Source organism: Xiphophorus maculatus, chromosome 15 (assembly GCF_002775205.1).
Source record: "Xiphophorus maculatus strain JP 163 A chromosome 15, X_maculatus-5.0-male, whole genome shotgun sequence".
Taxonomy (NCBI): Eukaryota; Metazoa; Chordata; class Actinopteri; order Cyprinodontiformes; family Poeciliidae; genus Xiphophorus; species Xiphophorus maculatus.
The window spans coordinates 10,482,120-10,495,044 of record NC_036457.1 but is presented as its reverse complement, the minus strand read 5'-3'; the positions used below and the strand labels follow the sequence as shown (position 1 = coordinate 10,495,044).

Here is a 12,925-nt window from a genome sequence, read left to right as displayed (position 1 = left end):
CATTTAGTAAATGGGTGAGCAGTGAATCAGAGCTTGGCTGGGGCTAAAACTGAAAAGGAAACAAAAAACAGTGGAAAAGGATAGAGGAGAACAAAGAGTTTAACACAAAGATGTGCTAGGGCAGTAAATTTTGTAACAAAAAGCATAATAGCAGTTCACAGGAGAGGAAGTAGTATTATGGGGCATTGTCAATTGAGTGTTGTGCATGATTATGGCTCAGCAGTAATTGCACTGCTGCACACTTGTACCTGACCCCAGAAACTAGGCTTTCTCCTTCTAGGCCAAACTATTGCCATTAATAGAGACGAGGACAGATACTTTTTTGCTGCCTTTCAGGACAACTATAGTGGGAAAATATATGTGCTCACATTATAAGAGCCACTTGTAGATTTTTCGATGGCTGTGAAGGGAAATAATGAACCACTTATTTACCTCTGTAGGAAATTTAAAATAAAAATCATATAAGGTATGGATTTCTTATACTATTAGTTCTTTTGTTTTGATGTATTATTGTATGTGGAATCTTTAAGCACCATTGTCCAATAAATTAAGTACTTAACTGATGCCTTTTCTTTTATGTTTATTAGTGAAATGTAATTTTTTTTGGCAGTTTTAACAAATGAGTCTTACCCTGCTGCCAAGCTAAGAACAGCTGCCTTTGAGAAGCTGGTCTTGATAGTGAGAACTGGAAGCTGAGCCTGCAAGCATGTCCAGGACTGAGGTTGAATAAGAAGCGCTGCACACCTGTGTATTCCGAATGACGTTTTCTCAACAGAACATGCTGAAATGGAAAGCATTTCAAATATAATGGTTGTACAGTTTAACATAAATCTAAGTTACAAAATGTTAATGCAGGTAAACACAAATTTTATCATTTTTTAGCAATAACTTGATATACACACACACAACACGCAAGTAAGTTGAGCTTCTTACAGAAACTGCACAGAAAATTATTTTCAGTGTGTGTTCATGTGCAGATAATCCCTTACTCTTTTCACCAGTGTCTCCCCAGTGAAGAAAGGCAGACAAACTGACGAGGATCTCGGAAGGTTCCAGGGAGTCGACAAAAAGATAGTAAGTTCCTCTTACTTCTGAACACTGTGCCAAGAAACACACACAAGACCGATATATTCTTAAATAAAAACTGGAAGAGGACTGAAACAAGAACAAAGGAAAGCTTTATGGAGGAAAAACTAATGTTGAAGGTAAACCCTTAGCAGGGGAAACTGAAGGATAGAAGGTGAAATGCATATTAAATATTTTCTCAGTGTGGTTTTACGTGTACAGTGCTGGCTGCTTGTATTCTATTTTTGAATACTACAAGGGAATTTTGTAATGATTATTTCATTGATTAATGAAAACAGGCTGCCTTCCAGAGAATTCCTACATTTGTCTTGGGGATCAATGGATTTTTTGAAAAATGTGAAATGGGCTTTGTCCAGTCTCATTCTTATTGTTGACTCATGACCAAGGATCTTAACAGAGGCATGTGAAGCCTGCAGGGCTAAATGTTGTTTTAGGTTCTTTCCTGACCGTCCTGGATGAGTTGTTGATGGATGGGAGTAATGGTCACTGCTGAGAAGGTTCACCACTGCTCCATGTTTTCAAAATTTATGGACAAAAGTTACAAAGTGGTTTTCTTGAGTCCCAATGTAAATGAGTTAGTATATTTTCTATTCTTGAATGTCTTAAAATTCGGCCATAATTTTCCATCTTTCGTTAATAGGATAATAGGAAAAAATTGTATAGAAAGATGCTTGGATTTTCAGATGTTTTTCTCTGGAGCATAAAGAAATTTTAATAAAAAAAATGAAGTAGAAAAGTGTAAGGAAAGTAAAACAACAATGGTAAACTCAATACTAAATTGATTTTGGGTGGTACTTAATGCTGAATAATCCAGTCCATATTTGATAATGAACATTTTAGTCATAATTAAGTTGATCTAAATAGCTTACCATTTACTTTTTCACATATTGTCAAGGTTGATTTGGAGAGCTTTTTTGTGTTTACTCGTTTTATCTTTGTCTTTAGTTAAAATCCCTTAGGTGATTGGTAACTTTGGAATGTCAAAATAAAAGAAACAAATAGACTAAATCTATAAAGGAGAAAATCATTTTTCTAAAATGTGTGTGTTTGCATATGTACCTCAGCACTTGCTATATCCACAGATCTATTGGTAGGATATTGACAAGACGTTCCAGAGCCGCTGACACTACCCATATCTCTTGAGAGGAGAGTACTCTGATGATAAAGGAACAGTCAGGTAACAGTTATCACAATAATCAGTATTAAGATAATATACAAAGCACAAACCAATGAAATGTCAGGAAACAGCATGTTAAAAATGCAGATATTAGTCATTTATTTTGAGATGCTTTCTTTTTTTCTTACCTTGAATTGTGATTTCTGGATATGGTGAGAGTACATCTGGGGTTTGTGAAAGACCAACAATGACCTGAAGAAAAAAGAAGATTTTTTTATTTTTGTTTCACCCAACCATTACTTCATGCACTGTAATGTTTCTTGCTTTCATTTGCATTTGTCTCACTGAAAACATTTTGAAAAGTCATCCATGTCCACCCATGTGGTCAGTAGAGGTTTGGCGTTCTTGACTGCAGGATCTTTAATTGATAGTTGTTCTGGAAGGAAGTGGATTGAACTTAGGTCAATAATTCATCATGACTACAGGGATGTTTGTCTTGGAAGCACACACACTAAATCATTATATAAGGAACAAAATAATGACCTTTTTGAGACGATTAACAACTGAAATGAGTGGGGCTTTTCATGTTACAGTGATAGTTCTAGTCTCAAAATGCTGCAAGTAAATGTATGTGAGTCATAGAAAGTTATCCTAGACTCAAATCATTACAGCAAGTTGAACTGGCCAAACTCCCACATAAAGGCACAGTGTAAGCACACATGCACGTCCATACTCCCACTCAAACTCCCACCATCTCTGTGCATCCTGTCCAAAGTCACAGACATATGCATGCATACAGGCTCCATCTCAAAAAAAAAAAAAAGAAAACACACGAGCACATGCAAACGGTCTACCCCCGAGCTCTACTTGAAGCGAGATTCTGATCAGTAAGCTGAGCCTGCGAGGGCAAGCGTCTCTGCCGCTGAGCAATGGTGGTCTGCAAACTCAAACTGCAGGTGTTACTAAGCAACTAAAAAGGGGCAGAGAAGAGGCAGAGAATCGGTTTGATGTCACAAGCTGAAATTTCAATCCTGTCTTCTTCAAATGTTCGCTTCGCCCACAGAGAGACAGAAAGATGGGTGCAAATATTTCCCATCATAGTAACTAGGCTGAACTCCATGGGTGCTTTCAACTAGACCAAATATAGTAATATTTCATGATGTATAATGAAAGACCTTGTGTAATTTGTCTTATAATCAAATATTTGACTTTTTACAAGGCGGTTTTCCACACAGATATTCTTTTAAGTAGTGAAAATATTGCATGGAAATAGCATTTACCAATGTACATCTGATCAGTGTCCTTTATCTTGTCCTCTGCTGTAACCTAGAGGGATAATAAGAGACAGAAAAAAAGGGAGAGGCATGAACTGTGGGACGCTGACAGAGTACCACTGCGCGAGATATGCTTCTACCCTCTAGTTATTCCACGCCAGCTGTGGTGTTGTGCCATTCTCACCCTACACAGAGACACAGTTTAATGTGACAGGGCCTGCTCCGCCCCAACTAAAATCACCACCAGGGAATACCAGCTCTAATTTACTTTGAATGCAAGTGACAGAGGAGGAGTTGTTGTGTTGTGTAGTTTGTTACTCCTTTTAGAGGTGATTCACACAGTGGCTCTGATTTCCCTGTAAGTCTGCCCAGTCCTTTAAAGTTATAGCACTAATGAGTCAGAATTATATACTTGAAATGTTTTCTTAAGCTATTTTCCCTCTCGTCTCCCCTTCTTGTCCTCTCAGTCTGCCACTAAATACTCCTGGCTGCTTTTACTTGAAGTGTTTTACTATTAAGAAAGAAAGTGAGGGAAATTATTGAAGTTAAGGATAAAAGGACTCAATCTGAATGAGGATTTAATCAAATACATTCAGAACATCTAGATACAGTTTTTCCACACAGTACACTTTCACATTGCAACCACAAACTACATGGTATTTTTATTGGGATTTTAGGTGACAGACCAACACATGGTCTCTTTCTTTAAAGAAAGACTTCTAAGAGAGACTTTACTATTACCATTTTCCCATAAAGACCAGACTTGTGGTGCACGCAAGTAATAGTTGTCCTGTTGACAAAATCTCCTACCCAGGCTGTGTTTCTCTGCAGGTCCTCCAGAGTTATCGTGAGCCTTTGCTGTCTTCTCTACTTAATGCTGTTTGCCAGAGAGAAGACCTGACTTGTGAATGCAACTAAATGTATTTTATTTCATTTATGTTATCTGAGCAAAGGGGGCCAAACACAAAAACTGGAGTACTTCCATTTTCTTGTAAAAAATTTAAAACACAAGTATCATTTTCCTTCATATTTTCCTATATTATTAAATGAAAAAATATATTGAACTTTCAGGTTGTAAGTGATGAAATGAAACACATTGGAGTATTTATATTTCAATTATACCAATTTATTCCTAATTTACAGTGCCATAAAATGAGCTTTGCTGTGAGCTTAATTTAAGCTAATTTTAAAAAAAAAACAAAGTGATTGTTCCAGAAAAGTATGTCTTTGATATCAAAGCCAACTACAAGAAGATGTGCCCATGTCTCACTGATCTAAACCTTCCTCCCTTTAAGTCTTTGTCGAAAAACATTCCCTTGAGGAACCAATCTGGTGAATGTCCAAGGGTTTGCTCAGTTCTGAACAAGAATTATCATTTTGTATTGTGTAGCTTCAAAGTATCCCCCGCCAAGACTCTCTGACTCAGAGAGAGACTGAGAGTGTGTCTGCTGCTGCATGTGAGTCACCACTTATTCAAATAAGTACCCAGAGATTCAGACAGACGGAAAGAGGCATTGTGATCGGGAGGCACACTTGACCTCCTCTCTACCACTGTAAAAAAGCTCTGCTGCAACAGAAATGCCAATATGCAGATGTCTATGTAAGTTGGCAAAAGTTAATAAAACTTTAAGTCATGCTCCAAGTCATGCAATGTTTTCTATACCATCCATGAGACTACTCATCTGTGTGGTGAGATGGGATTTTGAGACTGGATATTCTAAATATTGGCATCAGAGATTACAACAATAAAGCAAATAAATAACAAAGCTGTAAGTTTGGATGACCATCCCACCATTTAATAAGTAAAAGCAGGGAGTTTGTATAATGAGCTAACAGTATAAATCCTACTCCAGGAGAGGGTACTAATGATGTCATGTGATGGCACCTCCCTTTTGTCCTGGAGTCAGCAGCAGAGCTTAATTCCATTGGTCAGGGTTAACAAAAACAGTGGGAGGGGAAAACGGAGCAAGAAACCCTTTTTGCTTGATTCACAGACTCAGCATGTGATCCACCATGTGCTCGCCATGAAAAGTGTCACACATGACACATGCAAACTGATCTGAGAAGTCTGCACACAAAAATCTAATTAGCATGCCAACACTGTCCTAACCTACCCGCCCTATAACTGCTCAGAGTTACACAAAAGGCCGATTAATATGAATGCTATTTTTTCCTGCATATGCTGGGGGTGGAGTATAATAATGAAGCCCTCGAGAGATGTAGACACTCATGGCTCACCATCTAATTGCAGTCCTTTTTTCATCAGCATAGTACATGACACCTCCCTGTACGACACCTATGCACCACCACACTGCAGAGTCTTTTCATGCTTTGCACCTATAGACTTATCACTTTCTATCCATTTTTAAGCCCCTTTTCATATTCTGCTCTATTGCACATTAGTTGCCTCTCTGTGCTCCTTGCCATCCTTGCTTCTGTCTTCGTCTCAGACAGAAGCAAGGATATGTCTCCTGCTTTGAATGCTAGCCTCTGGTATTTCCCTTTCTGAGCTGGTTCTTTCTTTAGTCCAAATGTGCCTCTGGTCAGTTGTGGCCTGACCAGGAGATAACAGAAGTGACTTTGAGATTGGTGGATGGCAGCCGTGCTGTCACAAACACACGGGACTCTACTGATCAGCCTTCAGCTGCATGGATAATGACTCTAAAGAGGTGTGGGGGCACAAGAATGAAACAATGGAAGGTAGTAACAAAAAGCTACAAAATATCACTTTTTTACAGCACTGAAATACAATTTCACAAAGGTCCTAAAATCCGTAGAAGCCATCAGTCCATTTCTCCTGAAAGGTTAAGTTTTACATGTTAAATCCATTTATTCTAAATTTATATATTAAAAGCACACCTGTGGAGACACCTTCAGTTCTCCAGTGCTGCTTGGCTCAGCTGCTTCAGGTTCATGTCTGTCTGCCTCCTCTGACTCAGTAATCGCAAACATACTGGGTTTACGGGAACGCTTCCTTGTTGTGCTGACCTTGGTCTCTCTGCCACACAAAAACACATTGTCATTATAATAAATGGAACAAATCATTTTACCCAGAAAACAGTTATGAATACTAAGAACAAAATTTCTACCTTAAATTACTGGATAATAAAAAATGCATAATTTTTATATCTTACAGTTCTGAGCAAGTAATCTTGCAATGCCATTTTGCATCAAAGGACAGAGAGAAACATAAGTAGCATCATTTTTGGGTTAGAACAACATATGGGGTCAGTTTTCTTGCTTTTCTTACCTTAGTGATAAGGAAGCAAGAAATAATATAGTATTAGCACAATTTTAAAAGCTATTATTAAAAGAAAATAGCATCTTGCAAAAATAGAAAGAACAGTTCAACTTGATTTCATATTTTGATCATTTAAAAGAACATACGGTTCTGGGACGGAGGATTCACTGCTTATGTCACTGCAGAAAAACAAAAGCCAATATTAAAAGACAATAGTATCTTGTAAAACCAAAACAGAAAAAAACAATTCAACACTGTTTCATTTTTTGGTCATTCAAAAGAACGTACGGTTCTGGGACGCCTCCAGTGATTGTGGCACTGCGAAAAACAAAAGTGCTGGTAACCTCAATGAATTTCTCATGTGATGGCTCAGGTTCCTCTGCAAATGGAGAAAAATTAAAAACTCGGAACATATCATGGCAACATTACTTGATCAGTCAGAGATCAGCAGGTGCCGGGTACAAAGAGCTATTTAGTACCAGAAGTTATGTACCAGCACAGCTCATATTTTCATGTTAGAATGTAATACTGGTTGACCTTTTTTAACAGGTAGAGTCTGGCGGGTCAGAATGGGTTCAACACTCTCTGACAAAACAACTACCAGCTCTGACTCTCCTCAGGGATGTTTTATCTTCACTATTATTTATTCTATACACCAACACAAAATACACAATTACTTTTACAAATAGACAATTAAGTAAATATACTGATGACACAAACCTGGTAAGCCTTTTAAATAACAAGAGGACCAGTCCTGAACTTCTTCGTTAACTAGTTCAAAACATCTAAACTAATTCTGAACACGACTAAAACAGAAGAAAAGACTATAGACTTCAGGAAGCTTCAGTCATTATCTCCAACCTTCATCAAAGCAGAGCAGATTAAGACCGTTTCTTGCTACATGAACCTGGGCATGGTTCTGGACTGTAATTTAAAGTGGGACTCATGGAGTGATTTTATCAGCAACAAAGCTCAGTAGAGACTGTAGTTTTGAAAGACAGACAGACAGCATGGCAATGCTACAGAGGTTCAGAAGAAATCCTTAACAAGCCAGTGACCACAGCCACAAAGGGACCACTTTGCAGAACACAGCAAACATATACATGGACAAAGTCATAAGGAAGGCAAACAACATTATAGTAGACAATACACACCTTTTATGAACTTTATTTTAGGTGTTTTCTTCAGGGCTAAGGTACTGCATTCCTCTATTCTCAAGAAACAGGACAATAATTTATTTCATGCCACTTTTCCAATCATGGACAAAATATACATGGACAGAGTTATGAGGAAGGCAAACAAGGTTATAGCAGACAATACATACCCCTTAAGATCTTCATATGAGATGACTCCCTCAGGGATAAGGAACTGCCTTCTTCTATGCTCAAGAAACAGAACAAAATTTTTCTTTCATACCACAAGAAATTAAATCATTAGACAGTAAAAAGGTACCATAAATTGTGGAGGCATTCAAATCTCTTTGTTATTAATGCCATGGTATAATGTGTGTATGTATGTCTTTTCATGTAAATTCTTGCTGACAATGCTGCAAACCAATCATGCAATCAATCAATCAATCAATCAAATCTATCCAGTTAGCCAACACACTGTGGAATTGCCTGCACCTTGCTTGTTTGATATACTCCCATGCATTCTCTTCCAGTTTTCTTTTCACCATGCTTTTATTTCCAAACATAATTCAATGTCTCCTTTTCTCTTTTTCTTACTTTGAGGCTCAGAAGTGACTACTATCTTCTTGCGCAGACGGATGAGTTTCCATCGGGATACCATCTTAGTTTTGGGAGGAGGTGTCAGCGAACATGAACGGGTTTTGGTCAACAGGACAACATGGCTGTGCAGCATCGACAAACCATAAAACCGTAAAAGCTCTGAGGAAGTTGCCTGTATGACCACAAATGTCAGATGCACGGAAATAAAAACATCTTCAGCGAAAGTTATAAATACTTGTTTAAAACAGTAAAGTTAAAAGTATTTGGCTCTTACAGATTTCTGCTTATTTTTGTTTTTGCCACACAGATCATTAAATAAGTGTCAATTTGAGATAAATATAACTATAGAAAACAAAATCCAGCATTCAAATAATCATTTTGTTAACTATCCAAATGTGAAAAGGTGTCTGCCCAATTAATCCTAATAAATGGCTGTGACAGCATTTAAACCTGAAGTAGCCAGCAAGAGCAGAAGAACACTAGAAACATAAATACCGTTTGAACAAGCCCAAAAGAATCTTGTAGAGAAGGGTAGAAGCTGGCACATACTGCAACTTTTAGAGGACCTGAAAAATACCATTAAATATGGTTTAAAGATCTGTAACCAATACAAAAGTGAGATGAAATTGAGGTGTGCATTTTCAACTTGCCCTCTTTACAATGTTATCACTAATAACATATAGTGCAACCAACCATCTTCAGAAATGAGCTTATTGGTAAACTGATGTTATCAGTGTGCATATTATCTCATAAAAACATCTGTAAATGAAGCTTTACAGTGAATGCCTTAGAGGTTCGTTAGACAACAATAGAGGGCAAAAGTCATTCATTGTGTTCACCAAGGAACACAGTAGACTTCTCAGGGAGTAACCTGTGGAGTCGTTTTAACCAGGGCCATACAATAAAATATCCAAAGCTTGAGAGATATAGTGTTCACAAATAGAGTGTGTCACAATAGCTGTCCATCCCAGACATAGCCATTATCTAATCCACAGGTGTCAAACTCCAGTCCTGGAGGGCCGGTGCCCTGCAACTTTTAGATGTGTCTCTGCTGAACCACACCTGAATACAATAATTAGGTCATTAGCAAGACTCTGGAAAACGTATCTACACAAGAAGGAGGAAATTAAGCCATTTCATTCCAGTGTTTTGTAGCTGTGGCACATCTAAAAACTGGAGGACAGTGGCCCTTGAGGACTGGAGTTTGACACCCCTGATCTAATCCGACAGGCTGGGTCAAGAGAGGATTCATTAGAGAATTGGCTAATTGCCAAATCTAAGGTAAATTTATGAAGTAGCAGGTATTGGGTAACTTTGATCAACCTACAAAAAGGGTGAGTTTGCGGTCTAAATTGAAAAAATTGATTACATTTCTACAAAAAAAGAAGAAAAAAAAACACTTTGAAAAAAGGGCTGCACTGCAGTGCACTTGGTTGCAGCAAGGTGGTCCTAGGAATGAATCCTGGCCTGGGGTCTTTATGCATGGAGTTTGCATGTTTTTCATGTGTCTGCATGGGTTCTCTCCAAGTAGTTTAGCTTCCTCCAAAATCTCCAAAACATGGCTGTTAGGTTAATTGGTCTCTCTAAATTGTCCAGGAGTGAGTGTGCACATGCATGGCTGTTTGTCCTAAGTTGTTCTGTGATGGACAAACATACTGTCCAGGGTGTACGAGGCCTCTCGGCCAATGACTACTGGACATAGGCAGTAGCACCCATGGGCCTGCAAAGATAATGATTGTACGGATGGATGGATGAACAGGAAAAACTAAAATGGAATGTGGAGAAAAAAAATGCATACACATTTAATAGGGCCGTAAAGAACTTAACTTTATATATTTTTGTAAATAATACAAATACTATAAAGACATAAGTTTGAAACTAATAGTTGCTTGTGAAATTTTGAATGGCTGGTAAAATGTTTCTTCTATTAGCCATTGTTGCTGGTGAAAGACATTTATTTCCATCAGGGTGAAGAGGTAGAAAGTGGCCAGTGGTAGAGCTGTAGGAGCAGCAGAGATGCACCACTCTGGCAGATTCTGCTAACATGATAGCTGTTTTTTATGCACTCCCCAAGCCTGGCCTTTAGGGAAGAGTGACAAGAAGACGTTCATTGCTTAAAGAAATCCCTCAGTAGCGCTGCTTGAAATGTACCACAAGCCATGTATCTGACAAAGAAAAGATATGGAAGGAGGTCAAATTTTAGGTGTAAATAGCTTTACTCTGCCAAGTCTATTTACATTTAAGAGGGCTTGGGAAAGAAAGATATAGGAGTCTATTGTAAAAACAAAAAAGAACCAGTAGGTAAAAAAGAGAAAGGTTTAAAATATTTGGTAGCTGAAAATGACTTGGTGCCATACAACCAACAAAAAACCCCAACTTTTGTCTGTCTTCATCCAGATTTTTAACATAGTGTTAATGCCATTTTACTATCTGCTACATGAATTGAACAGTCCCACTTTATCATAAAATGGTCTTTTTAAATTATCTTCAGATAAAATTTATCTCTGAGAATGTCTAATTCCTACCTGGATCAGCCAAGTAAGAATAGATGGAGGCTCTCCTGGATTTATCTACATGGATGCAAAAGAAGATAATACCAAGAAATGAGACATAAATTAACATACATACTGGATATGGCCAGATGTTAGATGATTGGTTAACTAATTTAATACCAGATGCAATTTAGAAATATTATGTAGGCATTAATCTGTTCATAAATGTGTATTTCGGTGAAAATGAATGTGTGCCTAATTATGCAACAATCTGGACCTGTGCTTTTTTCTGTCTCCTGGACCAGACTCTTATTGTCATGAGGAATGGAATCTGTCCCTCCAGCTTGATCGTCACTGTCAGAGAACGACGTTCCCAAACCCGTATCATCGTGTGTAAATTTAGGAATGGCGTCTAGAAGGAAATTCCATATTTTCCCTGAGTCCCTTGGCCTAAAAGGGTGTAAAGGAGAACAGAATTAGTTTAAGACAATATGACTCATTGTAAAAAAAAAAAAAAAGGAAAAAAAAAAGATGCATTAATAGTGAAATTGCAAATGTGTTATGTGTTTTTTATCTAGAATGTATTTAGTGTTTTGGGTGTGACATCCTGAGTTGCAGAGAACTGTTTATAACAAACATCCAGGAGATCGGTAAAAATCTTACGCTATAGGACTGATTACTGGCATCCAGCCAGTGAGGGAGTGGATAAAGGTGAAATCACCCATCTCACCACCAACCCTGAAAACTGGACTGAGAAAAAAAACAAACATCAAAACTGGTTAAAAATATGTTAACTGTAGTATGTAAAATGCTTAATTATGTTGTAAAACACAGTAACTTACATTGTGCAGGCTATTTTAATTAGAGCTTTAGCCAACAGCATTGGCCAAATCTCTGACTGACAAGTAGTGGCAGGGAGAAGAAGATTATTCTCCTCATCAAATGGCATGTTATCATCCACAGTCATCTTTCTCCAGGAACCCTGAGGGTAAAGAGGGAGAATAGAAGAAACTGAATGAGCTTTCAGATAGAGTGGAAGAAATATGCTATATTAGTCATCCAGTTTTTTATGTAAACATTAAGACTAATATATCAGTCTTACGTTAGTGAATTTCTGATTTTCTTTGCGGTCTAACTGATTTAAATTTTTAGTAAACTGAAAAAAGTACAAAAAATGTAGGTGTTTTAAGCTGATGGGTTTTACAGATAAAAAATAAATAGGAGTTTTTAGTTTTGATGTTCTTTATGAGCAGAGAACAATCCTCTTTGTATTTTGACCAACCAATCACTTATCAAAGACGATCATAGGAATATTGGTGCTGTCCGATCTTTGGACAATAGATTAAAGCTATTCAGAACATAAGCCATTCTTGAAAATTATAATTTTCATGAATCTACATTTCTATTATAAGGAAGTTCTGTGGTTCCAGGGCAGCATGTGGCATAGCACCTTTGACCAAAAATTATTTTTGAATAAAAGCTATGCTTATAGATACAAAGATGCTCGTTTCGACAGTCATCCATCTTTTCTGGAGTATATGATAATATGGCACTAACAGTACATGGAATATTTTTACTTAGTCTTTTTATATCATAAAAAATATTTGCTTTAAGTATTTGCATTTTTATATTTATTTTAAAAGCCACTGGAAGTGTTCAGTTGAAAATATTTTGCAAAAAATATCTTGCTGTAGAAATTCAGTGTTTCGTCATCATAAAACCCCAAAAGTAATAAAACTGCAATTATTTGATTTTGTTAGAGATTTTTTGGTATTATCATTTTGTTCTTACTTTAGTTCACATTCAGCCTATAGATCGTTGTGATTTTCTGTTTAAAGTGTTCTCTTCCTTACGTGTGTATGGAGGTCACTACTGTCTGTTCAACTTTACGCACCTCCTAATTTAGTAACTACCTGTGAACAGTCGTATTTTGTTTTATTGACAGTACTGACCGAGATTTGAACCGGGCTCAGACCTTTGATCAG

General features: G+C 37.4%; 1 protein-coding gene across 4 annotated transcripts in view; it reads right to left on the bottom strand.

Annotated features, from left to right (window-relative positions):
* Positions 1–12,925, bottom strand: part of adgb (androglobin) — a 36,110-nt gene that overhangs the window by 17,783 nt on the left and 5,402 nt on the right. For all 4 annotated transcript variants that reach the window (XM_023347696.1, XM_023347697.1, XM_023347699.1 and 1 more), the window contains 17 exons: positions 11,783–11,922; positions 11,604–11,690; positions 11,218–11,390; positions 10,974–11,018; positions 8,944–9,014; positions 8,446–8,620; positions 8,043–8,096; positions 7,873–7,926; positions 7,007–7,097; positions 6,865–6,897; positions 6,337–6,475; positions 3,484–3,529; positions 2,549–2,639; positions 2,392–2,455; positions 2,146–2,241; positions 990–1,098; positions 631–781 (listed from right to left, as the gene is read on the bottom strand). In XM_023347696.1, coding sequence (XP_023203464.1) covers positions 631–781; positions 990–1,098; positions 2,146–2,241; positions 2,392–2,455; positions 2,549–2,639; positions 3,484–3,529; positions 6,337–6,475; positions 6,865–6,897; positions 7,007–7,097; positions 7,873–7,926; positions 8,043–8,096; positions 8,446–8,620; positions 8,944–9,014; positions 10,974–11,018; positions 11,218–11,390; positions 11,604–11,690; positions 11,783–11,922 — 1,619 coding nt within the window. The remainder of the gene's footprint in view (positions 1–630; positions 782–989; positions 1,099–2,145; positions 2,242–2,391; positions 2,456–2,548; positions 2,640–3,483; positions 3,530–6,336; positions 6,476–6,864; positions 6,898–7,006; positions 7,098–7,872; positions 7,927–8,042; positions 8,097–8,445; positions 8,621–8,943; positions 9,015–10,973; positions 11,019–11,217; positions 11,391–11,603; positions 11,691–11,782; positions 11,923–12,925) is intronic.